The 16,950-nt window shown below is 42.5% G+C and overlaps 1 protein-coding gene across 1 annotated transcript in view; it reads left to right on the top strand.

The window, feature by feature from the left end:
* Positions 1-13,069, top strand: part of APOH (apolipoprotein H) — a 16,740-nt gene extending 3,671 nt beyond the window's left edge. Inside the window, 6 exon segments of the mRNA XM_026456779.1 lie at positions 481-485; positions 835-991; positions 3,796-3,984; positions 7,604-7,783; positions 10,211-10,408; positions 12,983-13,069. Coding sequence (XP_026312564.1) covers positions 481-485; positions 835-991; positions 3,796-3,984; positions 7,604-7,783; positions 10,211-10,408; positions 12,983-13,038 — 785 coding nt within the window. The 3' untranslated portion in view covers positions 13,039-13,069.
* The last annotated feature ends 3,881 nt before the right edge of the window (positions 13,070-16,950 follow it).

Raw genomic sequence — 16,950 nt, 5'->3', positions numbered from 1 at the left:
TTCCTTCCTTCCTTCCTTCCTTCCTTCCTTCCTTCCTTCCTTCCTTCTTTCTTTCCCTACTTTCTTTCCCTTTCTTTTCTTTCTTTCTTTCTTTCTTTCTTTCTTTCTTTCTTTCTTTCTTTCTTTCTTTCTTTCTTTCTTTCTTTCTTTCTTTCTTTCTTTCTTTCTTTCTTTCTTCTTTTCTTTTCCTTCCTTCCTTCCTTCTTTTTTCTTTTCTTTTTTACAGGATCTTGCTCTGTCGCTTAGGCTAGAGTGCAGTGGCATAACCATGGCTCACTGCAGCCTCGACCTCCCGGGTTGAATCCTTTTGAATCCTTCCTTCTCCCTCTACCTCTCGAGTAGCTGGGACTATAGGCACACACCACCATGGCCTGGTGATTTTTTATAGACACGGGCTTTGCCACATTGCCCAGACTCAAACTGAGGCTCAAGTGATCCGCCCATCTCGGCCTCTCAAAGTGCTGGGATTACAGGCATGAGCCAAAGTACCCAGTCAGAATGTTATATTTTCATTGGAAATAGACTGCATTGTTTTTATTCATTGGTGTCAGTAGGCTGTAAGAAAATGAATAGTGAAGATTACTCAGTTTGGTTCACTTTTGTCATCCTGAAAAAGAGATAGTTCTTTGCTTTATATAAGAAGCAGCAATCTTGGCCAACTCTTTAAAGATGAGGGATTAAGGGATTTGGCTTCTCCACTCACCAGCTGTGGAATCCTGCAGTGATTCATCTGCGTCATTGGTTGGGAGACTCCATGAGCCATAGATGAGTGCTAAGATCGTCAGGAAGACAGCATTATACAATGGAAAAGAAGTCAATAGCATTAATATGAAGCAATGCTCAATGGAGAAGATATCTGAGATGTCAGTGATGGATTATTTTACTCCTTGATAGATTGAATTTTCCTTTTGCAGGTTTTATCTGAATGGTGCTAATTCTGCCAAGTGCACTGAGGAAGGACAATGGAGCCCAGGGATACCTGTCTGTGCTCGTAAGTCTATGGGGAAGGTGATCAGCTGGTTTGCCCAGAACCTTCCTGGTTTTAGCACTCCAAGTCTCACATCTGCAACCTCTTCAGTCGCAGCTCAATGAGATGAGTGGTCACCCTTGTGGGGGATATTCATCCTGGTATCTTGCTGTAGAAGATGAAACAACCACTTTCCCATCTGTCATTTCATAAAATGACAGAAGGGAAGCATTTTACTCACGAACACATTCTGTATTCTCCACCTGGTGGTCATTACTCTATCCAAGCCAGTTATTGCTGGGTGTGTTGACTCCAGTGTTCTCATAGTGCTTTGGAAGAGGCTTGGATATGTGTGGCATTGGTCTATCAGGGGCTGTCACCACTTAACTAGGGGAACTTCTGCAAACAGTGAGATCAAACAAACATCTTCCTCCCACTCTGGAACTTCATTCATTCATTTATTCACTTATTTGGTAAACATGAAATGAGGATCTATTGCATGCTGGATCCTCTTGTTAGCACTGAGGCTGCAAGGACAAAGGAGGCAGCTCTGCCTTCAGAGAGTAAGCCTAGTGACAGGCGAGACGCAGAGGAAAGTCACCCTCACAGTAAGCTAAGAGCCCATCATAGGGGCTTGCATCCTAGGAGCTGACTGGCATTCTTCTAAAAAGCACTGATGTTTTTTCAGAGGACCCTCAGCCAAGCTGTCAGAGTCATCTCCGGGCTTTGCTTATGTAGGCAAGGGCATTCTTATGTTCCCCAACTTGTGATTTATACATCTTTGACCAGGAGGCCCAGGCATTACAATACTAGTTATAGTTCTTTAACATGTCAGTACGTCTGTCCTTAGCAAAAGCAAGTGGAGGCTGGGTGTAGTGGCTCACGCCTGTAATCCCAGCACTTTGGGAGCTCGAGGAGGGTGGATCACCTGAGGTCAGGAGTTCAAGACTAGCCTGACCAACATGGAGAAACTCTGTCTCTACTAAAAAATATAAAATTAGCTGGGCATGGTGGCACATGCCTGTAATCCCAGCCAGTTGGGAGGCTGAGGCAAGAGAGTCACTTGAACCTGGGCGGCAGAGGTTGTGGTGAGCCAAGATCGCGCCATGCCATTGCACTCCAGCCTGGGCAACAAGAGTGAAACTCCTCCTCCTCCTCCTCAAAAAAAAAAAAAAAAAAAAGCAAGTGGAAAGTACAGCAATTTCAAATAAATAATTGTTTAAGAAAAGCTGAACAAACAAAAACAAAAGTTTTTAAAGGATACATTAAGTAAAAATTTTCACTCAGCAGTAGGAATCACCATGGTTCCTGTAGTTTTAATTTAAAACAGATTTATACTGATTATGTAAATTTGCTTCTTTATTTAGAGACAGCGTCTTGCTCGGTTGCCCAGGCTGGAGTGTAGTGGTGTGATCACAGCTCACTGTAACTTCAAACTCCTGGGGCGAAGCGATCCTTTCAGTCTCCTGAGCAGCTGAGATTATAGATGAGCGTCACCAGATCTGGCTAATTTAAAAACATTTTTGTAGAGACAGGGTCTTGCTCTGTTGCCCAGACTGGTCTTGAACTCTAGGTTTCAAGCAACCTTCCTGCCTCAGCCTCTCAGAGCTCTGGGATTACAGGCGTGAGCCACGGTGCCTAGCCATAAACTCACTTTCCAAAAGGGTTATAGAGAGAAAGACTACTTTAGCTTTAATCTAATTTAAATGAGTATTTCTCATACTTCAATGCACATATGAATCTTCTGGGCATCTTGTTAAAATATAGATTCTGATTCAGGCACCTGTGGTGGAGTCTGAGCTTCTGCATTTCCAACAAGCTATTTTCCAGGCTATGCCCGTGCTGCTATAGCCCCTGGACCACACTTTGAGCAGCAGGGGTCCAGCGAATTCAAGGTAAATCATATTTTGGTCAACACCATCTTCTTTCATGCCAGTATAACTTGCTGAAGCTCCATAGTACTCAGGTCAGGGTGACAAGCCACTACTATCTCTCTGGGTTCCTGAAGCTACTTGGGTAAGCTCCATCCATACCAAGAGTCCAAAAGCAAGGAGGTATTCAAGAGAAACAGACTGAACTGGTAATGGAACTCATTCCCAAACAACTATGTACAAAGTTGCTGTCATCAGCCATTATTTTAGGATGGTCCCTCAGCACTGAGGGACAAATTCTGCCTTCCAGAAGCATCTTCCAAGGTAGTATTTGAATAAAAGATTTTATAAAGCCTAACCATTGCGTTGTTGCAAAAGACAAATTATTGGTGGCAAGACTTAAATTTCCTTCATTTTTTGGTGTTTTGACTGGTTTGGACATCTGATTTGAGGGTCATATTTTCTTTTCTTTTTTCTTTATTTTTCTTTCTTGCTTTTTTTTTTTCTGAGACAGAGTCTCTCTCTCTGTTTCCCAGGCTGGAGTGCAGTGGTGCGATTTTGGCTCACTGCAACCTCCGCCTCCCAGGTTCAAGTGATTCTCCTGCCTCAGCCTCTGGAGTAGCTGGGACCACAGCACACACCTCCATGCCTGGCTCATTTTTGTATTTCTGGTAGAGGCAGGGTTTCACCATGTTGGCCAGGCTGGTCTGAAATTCCTGACCTCAAGTGATCTGCCCGCCTCAGCCTCCCAAAGTGTTGGGATCAAAGGCGTGAGCCGCTGTGCCCGGCAGTTCATGTTTTCCTATTACGCATCCACAGTTGAGTATTTTTACCCTGGTAATTTGATCAGTTTGCATTTTCTCAAGTTTATCCTTAGAGTGTTTTTTTCTTTCTGGAAAGAGTATATTTAAAAGCCTGAACTATTTTCATAGAAATGATAGTTCTTTCTTTTCCTAGCCATCACCTGCCCTCCACCATCCATACCTATGTTTGCAACACTTCGTGTTTATAAGCCATCAGCTGGAAACAATTCGCTCTATCAGGACACAGCAGTTTTTGAATGTTTGCCACAACACGCGATGTTTGGAAATGATACAATTACCTGCACAACACATGGAAATTGGACTACGTTACCAGAATGCAGGGGTAAGTGCAATAAGACAAAATATGTATGGTAGGGCAAGATCCCATTTGTGATAGGTATTGAAAATTCTGACTATCATGGAATGTTTCCAGTGAACTCATTCAACAGCTGTTTATTGAGCATCTACCATATGCCAGGTAGTGTGCTGGGCACTGGGGATTCCAGGTGAATGAGACCTGGCTTCTGACCCAAGGGAATGACAAATCATGCAATTAACTGTCTGGAGCTGCCTGGGACCGCTTCCCATAGGTGGTGACCTTTGAAATAGGCCTTGAAGGAGGAGTAGAGAATGAGGAGAAGGCATACCTCACATCGGGGAGGCACGAAAGGCAGGATGTATCCGTGGACAGCTGAACATTTCAGCGAGGCTGGTAAAGTTCTTTTCTGGGTGAAGTTCGTGGGTTAAATTGGAGAGTCCTACGAGATGAAGGTAATGCCTGGGTTGCAGTCTGATTGTTATACATTTTAAAAATCTCTACCCAAGTTTAAGAATCACAGAAATATTTGATTTTTAAGAAATTATGGAAATTCTTTCTCCTTTAACTTGACCTGTCATTACTATCTTTAAGTTTGTCAGTTGCATAACAGATAAATTACAGAGTTTATCATGTGCACAAAGAGTTTTTTTTCGTTGTTTGTTTTGTTTTGTTTATTTTTGAGATAGAGTCTCACTCTGTCACCCAGGCTGGAGTGTAGTGGGGCGATTTTGGCTCACTGCGACCTCCACCTCCGAGGTTCAAGCGATTCTCGTGCCTCAGCCTTCCGAGTAGCTGGGACTACAGGCGCCCGCCACCACGCCCGGCTAATTTTTGTAATTTCAGTAGAGATGGAGTTTCACCCTGATCATCAGGCTAGTCTGAAATGCCTGACCTCAAGTGATCCGCCTGCGTCGGCCTCTCAAAGTGCTGGGATTATGGGTGTGAACCCCTGCTCCCGGCCAAGAGTTATTCTCATGACTATTAAGTTATCCAGTGGTAGATATTACAGATATCCAGTGAATGAGTCAAAACGTAAGTGATTTTCAGCATGGAGAAGCTACCAACAACAGTAGTAACTTGCACCCTTCTGGGCACTCAACTATGGGCCAGGCACTGGTCTCCTGCTACATATGTGTCATCTGACTTTATTCTCCCAAATCCTAAAAAGTAGGTTCCTTTTTTTTTTCAGTATTTCACCTAGATGTATCAACTGTTAATATGTTGTGACATTTTTCTCTCTGTTTCTCCATAGAAAGATCCTTTTTATTTCTTGCATCATCTGAAACTAAGTTGTATATATTATGACACTTGCCCATAAAAACTTCAGCATGAATATACTAAGAACAAGGACATTTTATATCATCACTTAATATGTTTTGGATTATTAACAATAATAATCCAAAGAATTCTAATAACATAAACAATTAACAACAATATCATGCAACATTTATCTCAGATGCAAATTTTCCCAGTTGACCCAGAAGTATCTCTTATACACAAATTTTGTTTTATGCAGGATCTAATCAAGAATCACATCTTTAATTTAGTTGTCATGTCTCTCTAGTCTCCTATAATAATAATCATTATTATTTTGAAATGCTGTCTCGCTCTGTCACCCAGGCTGGAGTGCAGTGGTGCGATTTCGGCTCACTGCAACCTCTACTTCCCAGGTTCGAGCAATTCTCCTGCCTCAGCCTCCCAAGTAGCTGGGATTATAGGCACTTGCCATCATGCCCGGCTAATTTTTGTCTTTTTGGTAGAGATGAGTTTCACCATGTTGGCCAGGCTGGTCTCAAAATCCTGAACTAAAAAGATCCACCCGCCTTGGACTCCCAAACTGCTGGGATTACAGGTGTGAGCCTAGTCTCCTATAATTAAGAATAAGCCCTTGTCTGTTTTGTTGTCTTTCATTGACATTTTTGAAGAGTACGGGCTAGTTGTCTTGTAGAATGTTCTGTAATGTGAACTTGATTGGTTATTAACGCATGATTAGATTCATGTTAAATATTATTGTTAAGAATACATTCTGCACTTTGGGAGGCCGAGGCAGGTGGATCACGGGGTCAGGAGTTCGAGACCAGCCTGGCCAATATGGTGAAACCCTGTCTGTACTAAAAATACAAAAATTAGCCGGGCTGGTGGCGGGTGCCTGTAATCCCAGCTGCTCAGGAGGTTGAGGCAGGAGAATCACTGGAACCCAGGAGGCGGAGGTTGCAGTGAGCTGAGATTGTGCCACTGCACTCCAGCCTGGGTGACAGAGTGAGACTCCATTTCAAAAAAAAAAAAAAAAATACATTCTGTCACATCAGGAGGCACGTAGTGTCAGCTGTTCCACCATTGGCCATGCTTAGCTTGATCCTTAGGTGAGGTGTGCTAGATCATCTTTTGGTAAAGGCACTGCTTTTTCTTTGGAATTAGTAAGCAACCTGTGGGTGATGCTTCGAAACCATGCGAATATCCACTGTCAGGCAGTCATCGTAGAATCCAATGGTGATCCTTGAATCTGTCAATTATGACATTGGTGGCTGAAAATGGTGACTTTCTAATTCTATCTTTCCTTCTACATTTATTCACCGGCTTCCCTCTATAGAGAAGAGCTTTCCCTCCATCCACCATTTTTTAGTATTATTATAGACACATGGATTCTTTTTTTTTTTTTTTTTCCAGTGGAGTCTCACTCTGTTGCCCAGGCTGGAGTGTAATGGTGCAATCTCAGCTCACTGCAACCTTCACCCCCAGGGTTTGAGTAATTCTCCTGCCTCAGCCTCCTGAGTAGCTGGGATTACAGGCGCATGCCACCACACCTGGCTAATTTTTGTTAGTAGAGATGGGATTTTGTCATGTTGGCCAGGCTGGTCTCGAACTCCTGACCTCAAGTGATGCGTCCACCTTAGCCTCCCAAAGTTCTGGGATTACCAAAGTGAGCCACTGTGTCTGGCCGCATGAATTCTTTTTTATTTAATGTGTGGCAGAACCAAAACTGAGCCAAGCAGTCTGACTCTGGAGTTTGTACCCTTAATTACCTCCTTAAACTACCTCTGAGAATATTGTGCTCCTGGCTCCAGCCTTGCTTTCCTTTCACTGCAGCTCATAAGGATGTGGGTTTGGGCCTCTGCTGTTGAGGATCTTAAGGAGGCCAGGAAGCAGCACCATTTTTCTCTGACATATTTCATGATGGCTTCTTGCATACTCTGAATTGAATAACAATAAGATTTACTATTTTAAAGCCAAATAATGGTGTACTAAGTGTGTATGGGGGCAGGGTTCAGTCTTTGCATTTTAATTTTATGGTTTGTTAGAAATAGACTTCGCTTTTCTTCTTTCAAACCCACTATCTTAGACTGTGTAAAGATGAAGTTTGCAGTAAATAATACCTTATGATTATATGGGAAAACCCGGAGAACTTAGTAAAGTCTCATTAATTTACTTTCAAAGTGTGGTTGTTTCTTTTTTAATATCCAGGGTACCATGAATATAAGAGGAGTGGGGACAGAATTAAGCACAAGGTAACTAAAAATTGCTTCCAGTTACAGGAACATACAGTGATTCAGTGGTGTGACAGAGACAAGAATGTAACTATTTCATGACTATTGGATAGCACTACTATTTATTACTAATATGTCTTATTGAATAAATGTTTTAGAAGTAAAATGCCCGTTCCCATTAAGACCAGACAATGGATTTGTGAACTATCCTGCAAAACCAGCACTTTATTACAAGGATAAAGCCACATTTGGCTGCCATGATGGATATTCCCTGGATGGCCCAGAAGAAATAGAATGTACCAAACTGGGAAACTGGTCTGCCATGCCAAGTTGTAAAGGTATGGAAATATAGGCGAGGTCCTAGAAGATCTCCGAATTGATACAGTGGGTCACCCTTACTTGCTATTTTCTTGTTCCAACACTTTTCCACTTATTGCTCAGACTTGCTAGGAAACTACTGGCAGGTGACTTCAGGACTCACATGTACATGGGAAGCCTCATGCTTAGGAAGCATGCTTGACCTTAAATAGGATGAAATCAACAGATCCTTTGTAAGCATTGGTGATATGGTGGGAGATCATATGGGCTTTCTTTATTAGCTTTTAAGTCTTTGCCTCTGAGCACCTTTTTTTTTTTTTTTTTTTTTTGAGATGGAGTCTTGTTCCGTCACCCAGGCTGGAGTACATTGGCACGATCTTGGCTCACTGCAACCTCTGCCTCCCAGGTTCAAGCGATTCTCCTACCTCAGCCTCCCGAGTAGCTGGGATTACAGGTGCCCACCACCAGGCCTGGCTAATTTTTGTATTTTTAATAGATACGGGGCTTTGCCATGTTGGCCAGGCTGATTTTGAACTCCTGACCTCAGGTGATCTGCCTGCCTCAGCCTTTATAGAAAAGAGCTTTTTTTCTGTCCACCATTTTTTAGTGTTGTTGTAGACGCATGGATTCTTTTTTTTTTTTGAGATGGAGTCTCACTGTGTTGCCTAGCTGGAGTGTAATGGTGGAATCCCAGTTCACTGCAACCTTCACCTCCCAGGTTCGAGTGATTACAGATGTGAGCCACCATGCCCACCTCTTTTTGTGCTCTGCCTAGCCAAGGCTCTTCTCATTGCAAAAACCAACCACACATTCAAGTTCAAGGAAATTGGGGATATTATAAGGAGGCAACAGGCAGGTCGATCACATGGGTATTGAAGATGAGGAAATGAAATAAAACTGATACTCTTGAAGATTGGAACTGAAAGGCAGGAACTATTCCTACTTTTTCCATATCTCAATGGCCTCTCCCATCTCTGTCTCTCTGCTTATTCATCTTGAACATGGCTTGATATACACCAGACCCTCTCAGTTAAAGGATTCATCACCAACTGGCATCTTTTCCTGGAGATGCTGGTTCCTTTTGAGTTAGGTGTCTACCCTTGATCCCATGCTTAAGCAAAGAACAGCCTAGCATTAGAACTCTGCTTAGGTTGCTATGGGCTGGAAGTTTAAGCAGAAAGAGGAACTCTGGGGCAGCAGGCAAGATGACAAATAACTAGCATCTTAGGTTACAGTTCCCTAGAAACAGAGCCTGAGACAGGGATTTGAATATGGTTGATTTAGTGAGTGTCTCAGGAGAAGAAAGAGTGAGGCAGATTTGAGAGGGTAAGGCACCAGTTCTCAAACTTTGCTGTGGATCAGCAACACCTGGAAGGCTTGTTTTAACACAGGATTTTTGAGCTCCACTCTCAGAGTTTCTGATTTGGTAGATCCAGGAGGGGGCCTGAATATTTGCATTTATGCCAAGTTCCCTGGTGATGCTAATGCTGCCAAGCCAGGAAGAATTGTGGTCTCTGCTAAAATGAGGTTCAGTCTGATCCCCCTGGGAGCTCTGGCGTGTGAATTCCACCCTTGAGTTAATCCCACTGAAAGCCAAGGGGACCTGTTTTTTTTGAGACGGAGTCTCGCTCTGTCGCCCAGGCTGGAGTGCAGTGGTGTGATCTCTGCTCACTGCAAGCTCCGCCTCCCAGGTTCATGCCATTCTTCTGCCTCAGCCTCCCGAGTAGCTGAGACTACAGGCGTCCGCCACCTCGCCCGGCTAATTTTCTGTATTTTTAGCAGAGACGAGGTTTCACCGTGTTAACCAGGATGGTCTTGATCTGCTGACCTTGTGATCCGCCCACCTCGGCCTCCCAAAGTGCTGGGATTACAGGCGTGAGCCACTGCGCCCAGCCAAGGGACCTGTTTTTTATATTTCCTCATCAGTCAGTCATTGGCTTTGAGCTGCTCCCTTCCCTGACCCTGAGGGTGGTGATGGGGGTGGTTTGCACAACCTCCTGGGAGAGGTGGCTTCCCTATGGCTGAAGGCAATTTTTCAGAGTATTTATGAGCTGTTATCAGCCAACACTTGCAGTGGCTGGTGGACAGATGCACCTGCTTAATGAATGCAATCTGAGAGGACAGTGTAGGCTTACATGAAATGTCAATATCTGTTAGAAGTTTTTTTTTTTTCCCACTAAAATGGAGGCTCTGATGCTTCTGTTCTGACCTTCTGTGGCTACTGTAGGGGAAGAGAAGGCCATCCTGGAAGCTGTGAGTAATGGTTCTATTGATAGAGAACTACAATTAGCAATCATATTACCATTACTTACTATGTACATTCTTGGATTTTTCTTGCCTTGACCAATTTGTGTAGGTGTACTCATCTACTGTTTCAAATGTTAAACTCTCTTTCAGAAAGATTTCCTGAACTCTTAAGTCCTGATTACAAATATTCTCTCTTTCAGCATCTTGTAAAGTACCTGTGAAAAAGGCCACTGTGGTGTACCAAGGAGAGAGAGTAAAGATTCAGGAAAAATTTAAGAATGGAATGCTGCATGGTGATAAAGTTTCTTTCTTCTGCAAAAATAAGGAAAAGAAGTGTAGCTATACAGAGGATGCTCAGTGTATAGATGGCACTATTGAAGTCCCCAAATGCTTCAAGGGTAAGTCTACATTGGAACGTTTAGCTAGGACTCCCACTTGCCCCTCATCATAATCAGAGCCTTTGTTATATAATGATTGTCAAAAACCAGATGAGGCCAGGCGTGGTGGCTCACGCCTGTAATTCCAGCATTTTGGGAGGCTGAGGAGGGTGCATCACCTGAGGTCAGGAGTTTGAGAGCAGCCTGGCCAAAGTGATGAAACCCTGTCTCTACTAAAAATACAAAAATTAGTTGGTGTGGTGCCAGGCACCTGTAATCCCGGCTACTCAGGGGGCTGAGACAGGAGAAACGCTTGCACCTGAGAGGCAGAGGTTGCAGTGAGCCAAGATCGCATCATTGCACTCCAGCCTGGGCAATACAGTGAAACTCTCAAAACAAAAAAACAAACAAACAAAAAACAGATGAATTTGGCCACTGGATTTTTAAAAAGAGGGGTGAGAGGGAGAAACAATGATATGAAGCAGTGAGCTCCAGATGGTATCCCCACTTGCATTTTCCTTTCCAATTCTTTATTTTTGTTTTTTCTGAGATGGAGTCTCGCTCTGTCGCCCAGACTGGAGTGCAGTGGCGCGATCTCCGCTCACTGCAAGCTCCGCCTCCCAGGTTCATGCCATTCTCCGGCCTCAGCCTCCCGAGTAGCTGGGACTACAGGCACCTGCCACCATGCCCGGCTAATTTTTTTATGTGTTTAGTAGAGACGGGGTTTCACCCTGTTAGCCAGGATGGTCTCGATTTCCTGACCTTGTGATTCGACTGCCTCGGCCTCCCAAAGTGCTGGGATTACAAGCTTGAGCAACCGCTCCTGGCCTTTTTAAAATTGAGACAGGGTCTCACTGTCACCCAGGCTGAAGTGCAGTGGTGTGATCACATCTCATTGCAGCCTTGACTTTCTGGGCTCAAGTGATCCTTTCACCTCAGCCTTCTGAGTAGCTGGGATTACATGCACACACCACCATGTTCAGCTATTTTTTAATATTTTTATTAGAGAAGAGATTACGCCATGTTGCCAAGGCTGGTTTTGAACCCTTGGACTCAAGCAATCCACCTGTCTCAGGCTCCCAAAGTGCTGGAATTACAGGTGTGAGCTACGTGCCCAGCCTCTTTTCCAATTCTTTTCTATAAAACTCAGGGTTGTGGTTTTATTTAATGAATGCTGAGGTGAATTATGCCATCTTGTGTAATTCCAAGTTGAGCTTGAATAATAACGAACCAAATATTGAATAATAAAAATATCTACCTCATCTTGGTCCCACATTATAAAGAATTCACCCCAAGTTACAAAACAACTCATGGCAGTGATAATTGGTCTAAAGATCTAATATTTCCCCCTTTCTCCAGCAATTCCTAGAGTTTGAAAAGTATCCATTAGAGCAAAATGTCCGTTAGAGCAAAATATTTTAAGGACGATGATACCAGGTTTGTGTGAGATAAAGAAGTGTGTAATGGCCAGCATTTAGAGCTGCTAATCTTTTAAGGTTTCAGATTTAGGGTTTAAATGTCTTTGATGCCAGGAAGTAAGCACCAGCCAGAGGCTGAAGCTGTTGTTGGCTCTAGGTTTAGAAATCCTTCAAAAACATTGACAATCTTGTTTTAGCAACTGGGAGAGAACAGTAGGGAGCAGACAAAGCTAAGAAGAGAGGAGTCTGATAAGTATTCAGCTAGTGGGAGAGAACGGAATGATAACTGATTAAAAATACCCACCTCATGGGGTTGGTTTGATTATTAGAAATATGCATGACATGGAGGAACACAATTTTAATTACAAATAGTTAGAAATGCACTGAATAAATTGCCGTTGTTCAAAAGACAGCAGAGCCCCGGTGAGATGTTAAATACAAAACATGGCAAAATACAGTAAGCTTAAATAAATACCAGCAGAAAAAATACCAGAAAAGAATAATTGAAAAAGTCTTAGCTTTATTGATATATTTCTTCAGGATCTTCTCCCTTATGGTCTTTAGACAGATGCAGTACTATAAAGGGCTGATACAGTTTTTTTTCCCTTGGATCTTGACTGTTATAGAACAGTCTTCACTGTATATAGAACTTTTAATTTTATCTCTTGAAAATGAGGGTCTTGGCCAGGTGCAGTGGCTCATACCTGTAATCCCAGCACTTTGGGAGGCCAAGGCGGGCAGATCACTTGAGGTCAGGAGGCCAGCCTGGCCAACATGGTGAAACTCGGTCTCTACTAAAAATACAAAGATTAGCCAGGCGTGGTGGCATGTGCCTGTAGTCCCAGCTCAACTCGGGAGGTTGAGACAGGAGAATCGCTTGAACCTGGGAGGCAGAGGTTGCAGTGAGCTGAGATTGTGCCATTGCACTCCAACCTGGGCGACAGGGCGAGACTCCATCTTAAAAAAAAAAAAAAAAAGAAAAAGAAACAGAAAATGAGGGTCTTATCATTTCCCTAATGTTTTCTTCCATCACTTAAACCTCACACTAAATGGTTTCATTCACGTAATCACATGTATTCTATATACTTGTAAAATGTATTTGGTTTGGCTTAACTATTTACCACATTTAGGAAATGATTGTTTCTCTTAGAATATTTATCTTTTTCTCCCCCGACAGAACACAGTCCTCTGGCTTTTTGGAAAACTGATGCATCCGATGTAAAGCCATGCTAAAGTGGTTTTCAGATTCCACATAAAATGTCACACTTGTATCTTGTTCATCCAAGAAACCTAATGGAAATTAAAAAATAAAGCTACCGAATTTATTGCCTCAGCCATTGCAGTGTTATTCTTCATGATAGCTTACTTTTAGTTATGTTATCTGGTTAAGAAATGCAAATAGTTGGAACATCATCATTTTATGGCTGTGAAATTGACAGTATAAACAATTGTCTGGGTATCCCACTTTTCCTGTGTGTAATCCTGTTCTTGGCTGGGCGCGGTGGCTCACGCCTGTAATCCCAGCACTTTGGGAGGCGGAGGTGGGCGGATCACCTGAAGTCAGGAGTCCAGCCTGGGCAACATGGTGAAACCCTGTCTCTACTGAAAATACAAAAATTAGCTGGGCATGGTGATGTGGGCCTGTAATCCCAGCTACTTGGGAGACCGAGGCAGGAGAATTGCTTGAACCTGGGAGGTGGAGGTTGCAGTGAGCCAAGATTGTGCCACCACATTCCAGCCTGGGCAATAGAGTGAGACTCCATCTCAATAAATAAATAAATAAACAAGTAAATAAATCCTACTCTCAAGAACTTTCATGTAAAACACCTGCAATACAATATTTTTCATAGAATGGGTGACAGACCCCCTCCCCCATTACTATGACCTATCTGCTTATTCCAAAGAACAAGTGTTGTGCCCCAGAATTGTTAAGAATGACCCAGAATTCTGCATTTATGACGAAGTTTCCAGATAGTTCTTGTGCATCCTCAAGTTTGAGAAGCATTGCCATACAGAAGTAAGCATGGACTTCCAGGTTAATAGGACTGAATTTGCGTCCTTGATGCTGGGTTTACATAGTGCCAAAAAATTTTTCTGTATCCACTACAATTCCATGACCCATCCTTGACGTTGCTCCTTTGCATATATTCAACTCCCTTGCCCTTCTCTCCTTTGGTAGTGTTTGCTGGCCAAACTCACTGCTGGTGCTATCGGCCTTCCTTATGCCTGCACCTGAGGAGCTGAATGTGGCTAGAAAAAAAAGAGAAACTCACAACCGTGCCAATAGGTCCCATTTTAAATTCGTAAACACAGACTTTACATGGGCCTCCAGGTCTGCTCAACAATCCTATTATATTTATCTAATTTGTTCACTCCCTTACTCTCTAAAGTGGCTATTTCTCTTCTCAACCTTCCTCAAGCTACCTTCCTTCCTTCTCCTCATCCTTAGCTGATAACTTAGCTTCTTATTTCACTGAGAAAATAGAAAAGATTTTTTTTTTTAATCTTTCCACTCCCAAATCCATCATTCTACCGGTATCGACAACCACGGAATCTGCTTTCTGTCGGGTTACAATGGATGGACATCTAAGGACAAACCCTCTCGTTACGTGCTAGGGCCCATTTTCTCTCTCCTACTTAAGGATTTTACTCCTGAAATTAATGCTCATCCATGTTTATTTTTTCCTTTCTACTGGAACACTTCAATCAGCATACAGATATGTGGTAATGTCACCCATTAAAAAAAGAAGCCCTGTTACTTCACATGTTTTTTCCAGCTACCGCTCCAACTCTTTAGTCCCTGTTTTTACAAAAGTCCTGGAGTTATTTCCCTTTGCCATCTGCACTATGTGCTACCCATCACTTCTTCACAGTCTGTGTTCTCCATGGGATTTCCCACCCATGCCTCTTTCTCAGAACTTAACCCAATTCCATGTGATGTGGACTGGATCTTTTCTCCAAGATGCTTCTCTGCTCCTCCTCCTTTTACAGAAACCAGAGTGGCTCCCCTTCCTTCTATGCTTTCATTCAAAAGCTCCAAATTCCCTTTACTTAACCTTAAAAACCAATTTTACAGCCGGGCGCGGTGGCTCACACCTGTAATCCCAGCACTTTAGGAGGCCAAGGCAGGTACAAAAAAATTAGCTGGGCATGGTGGTGGGCACCTGTAGCCCCAGCTACTTGGGTCACTGATGCAGGAGAATTGCTTGAACCTGGGAGGTGGAGGTGGCAGTGAGTCAAAATGGCGCCATTGCACTCTAGCCTGGGCGACAAGAGCGAAACTCTGTCTCAAACAAACAAACAAAAAAACCCAATTTTACTTTTTCTTCCCCAACCCTTTCCTTCAGACTCTCTCTCTCTCTCTCTCTCTCTCTCTCTGTGCGTGTGTGTGTGTGTGTGTGTGTGTTGAAGGTGGAATTTGAGAGACTGTGGTATTTCCCGTTTCTAAACCAAAAGCCCTATTTAGGGATTTTTGCCAAACAAAAAACCATCTGCTCTGGTTTCCTCCTCTCAAAGCACAAAGCTTTAGAACCATTGTTTTCTTTAACTTGTTGCATGTTAATTTAAAAATAGGCCTCTCTTATCCTACCTAACAGCTCCAGACATGGAAAGAGGGCAGTAAGCATTTAGAATGTCTTCTGCCCCACACACGATCACTGCATTGGTTCTGAAAAAGGGGAGAGAATATTTTTGTATTATCCCACCTTTTGTTGCAAATGCTTCACAATTCATTTTATTGTTTTTTAAATTTAAAGTATATGTTGGAACTAATAAGCAAATTCAGTAAAGTTCCAGAATATGAAATTAACACACAAAATCAGTAGCATTTCTATACACTAACAGCAAACCATCTGAAAAAGAAATTAAGAAAACAATCTCATTCACATAGCTACAAATATATATATATATATATACACACACACACACACTTACGAATTTAGCCAAGGAAGTGAAAGACTTGTATGTTGAAAAATATAAAATATTGATGAAAGGAATTTAAAAAAGACACAAATAAATGGAATAATATTCATGTTCATAGATTGGAAGAATTAATATTGTTAAAATGTCATTGTTACCCAAAGTGATCTACAGATTCAGTGCAATCCGTATCAAAATTCCAATGACATTTTTCACAGAAATAGAAAAAACAATTTGTATGAAACTACAAAGGCCCCTGAATATCCAAAGTGATCTTGAATGAAAAGAACAAAGCTAGAGGCATCATGTCATCTAACTTCAAAATATACTACAAAGCTATAGTAATCAAATCAGCTGACACAAATACAGACACATAGACCAATGTAAGAAAATAGGCAGTTCAAAAATAAACTCACACATTTATAGTCAATCGATTTTCTACAGAAGTGTCAGGGGTTGGCCAGGGCTGCAGTCTTATCTGAAGGCTCAAGTGGAGGAGGATTTGCTTCTAAGCTCACTCAGAGGTTGTTGGCATGATTCAATTCCCTTTGGGCTATTGGAAGAGAACCTCAATTCCTTACTGTTTACCTGTGACTTCCCTCAATTCATTGCCCTTCAGTCCTTAAAGGAAAATTGGATGGCAAACTTCAGTATTCATGACAATATACTCTTTTTTTTCTTTTCTTTTTTTTTTTTTTTTTTTTTTGCTTGATCCACTGCTTTCTGAGAATAGCTCCTTCAGGATTCTGATAGACCTCTTTTCTTGGGTGAAACTCAGTAGAGTAAGGTTAGTGAGATAAACTACAACACCCAATGCTGCAGTTGGCCTTTGAACTGCAACTGATACTCATCTTCTTCCTCCATCACCATCCATTTCATATTCTCCTCAGCCTTGGCTGGCTCTTCTTGTTAGTCTCACTGGCTTTTCTGGTGGTGTGACAAAGACCTTCATCCTTGAGGGGTCTGAAAGGCCTCTATGCCTTTCTGATGTTTCTATGATTTTTATAATCAAAATTGTATGAAGGAGTACTAAGGAGGCAGTAGCCCTATTTGCTCCTGATGATCAGGGCCAATGACCCTTTCCAAGATGGTGAGATCTTTGCTTGCTGGTTCCTCGGCAAAAGGAGCCCAAAGTAGCCAGGCACCATCTGTAGTTTATAGCTCAATGGGACTTGTTGTGCCCCTAGTGGAAGTGTTTCCCTTTTGGAAACAAGGGCTTTTAAACTT

The sequence above is a fragment of the Piliocolobus tephrosceles genome, chromosome 16 (assembly GCF_002776525.5).
Source record: "Piliocolobus tephrosceles isolate RC106 chromosome 16, ASM277652v3, whole genome shotgun sequence".
Classification (NCBI taxonomy): Eukaryota; Metazoa; Chordata; class Mammalia; order Primates; family Cercopithecidae; genus Piliocolobus; species Piliocolobus tephrosceles.
The sequence above is the reverse complement of the archived record's forward strand: the minus strand, read 5'-3'. Positions and strand labels throughout refer to the sequence as shown.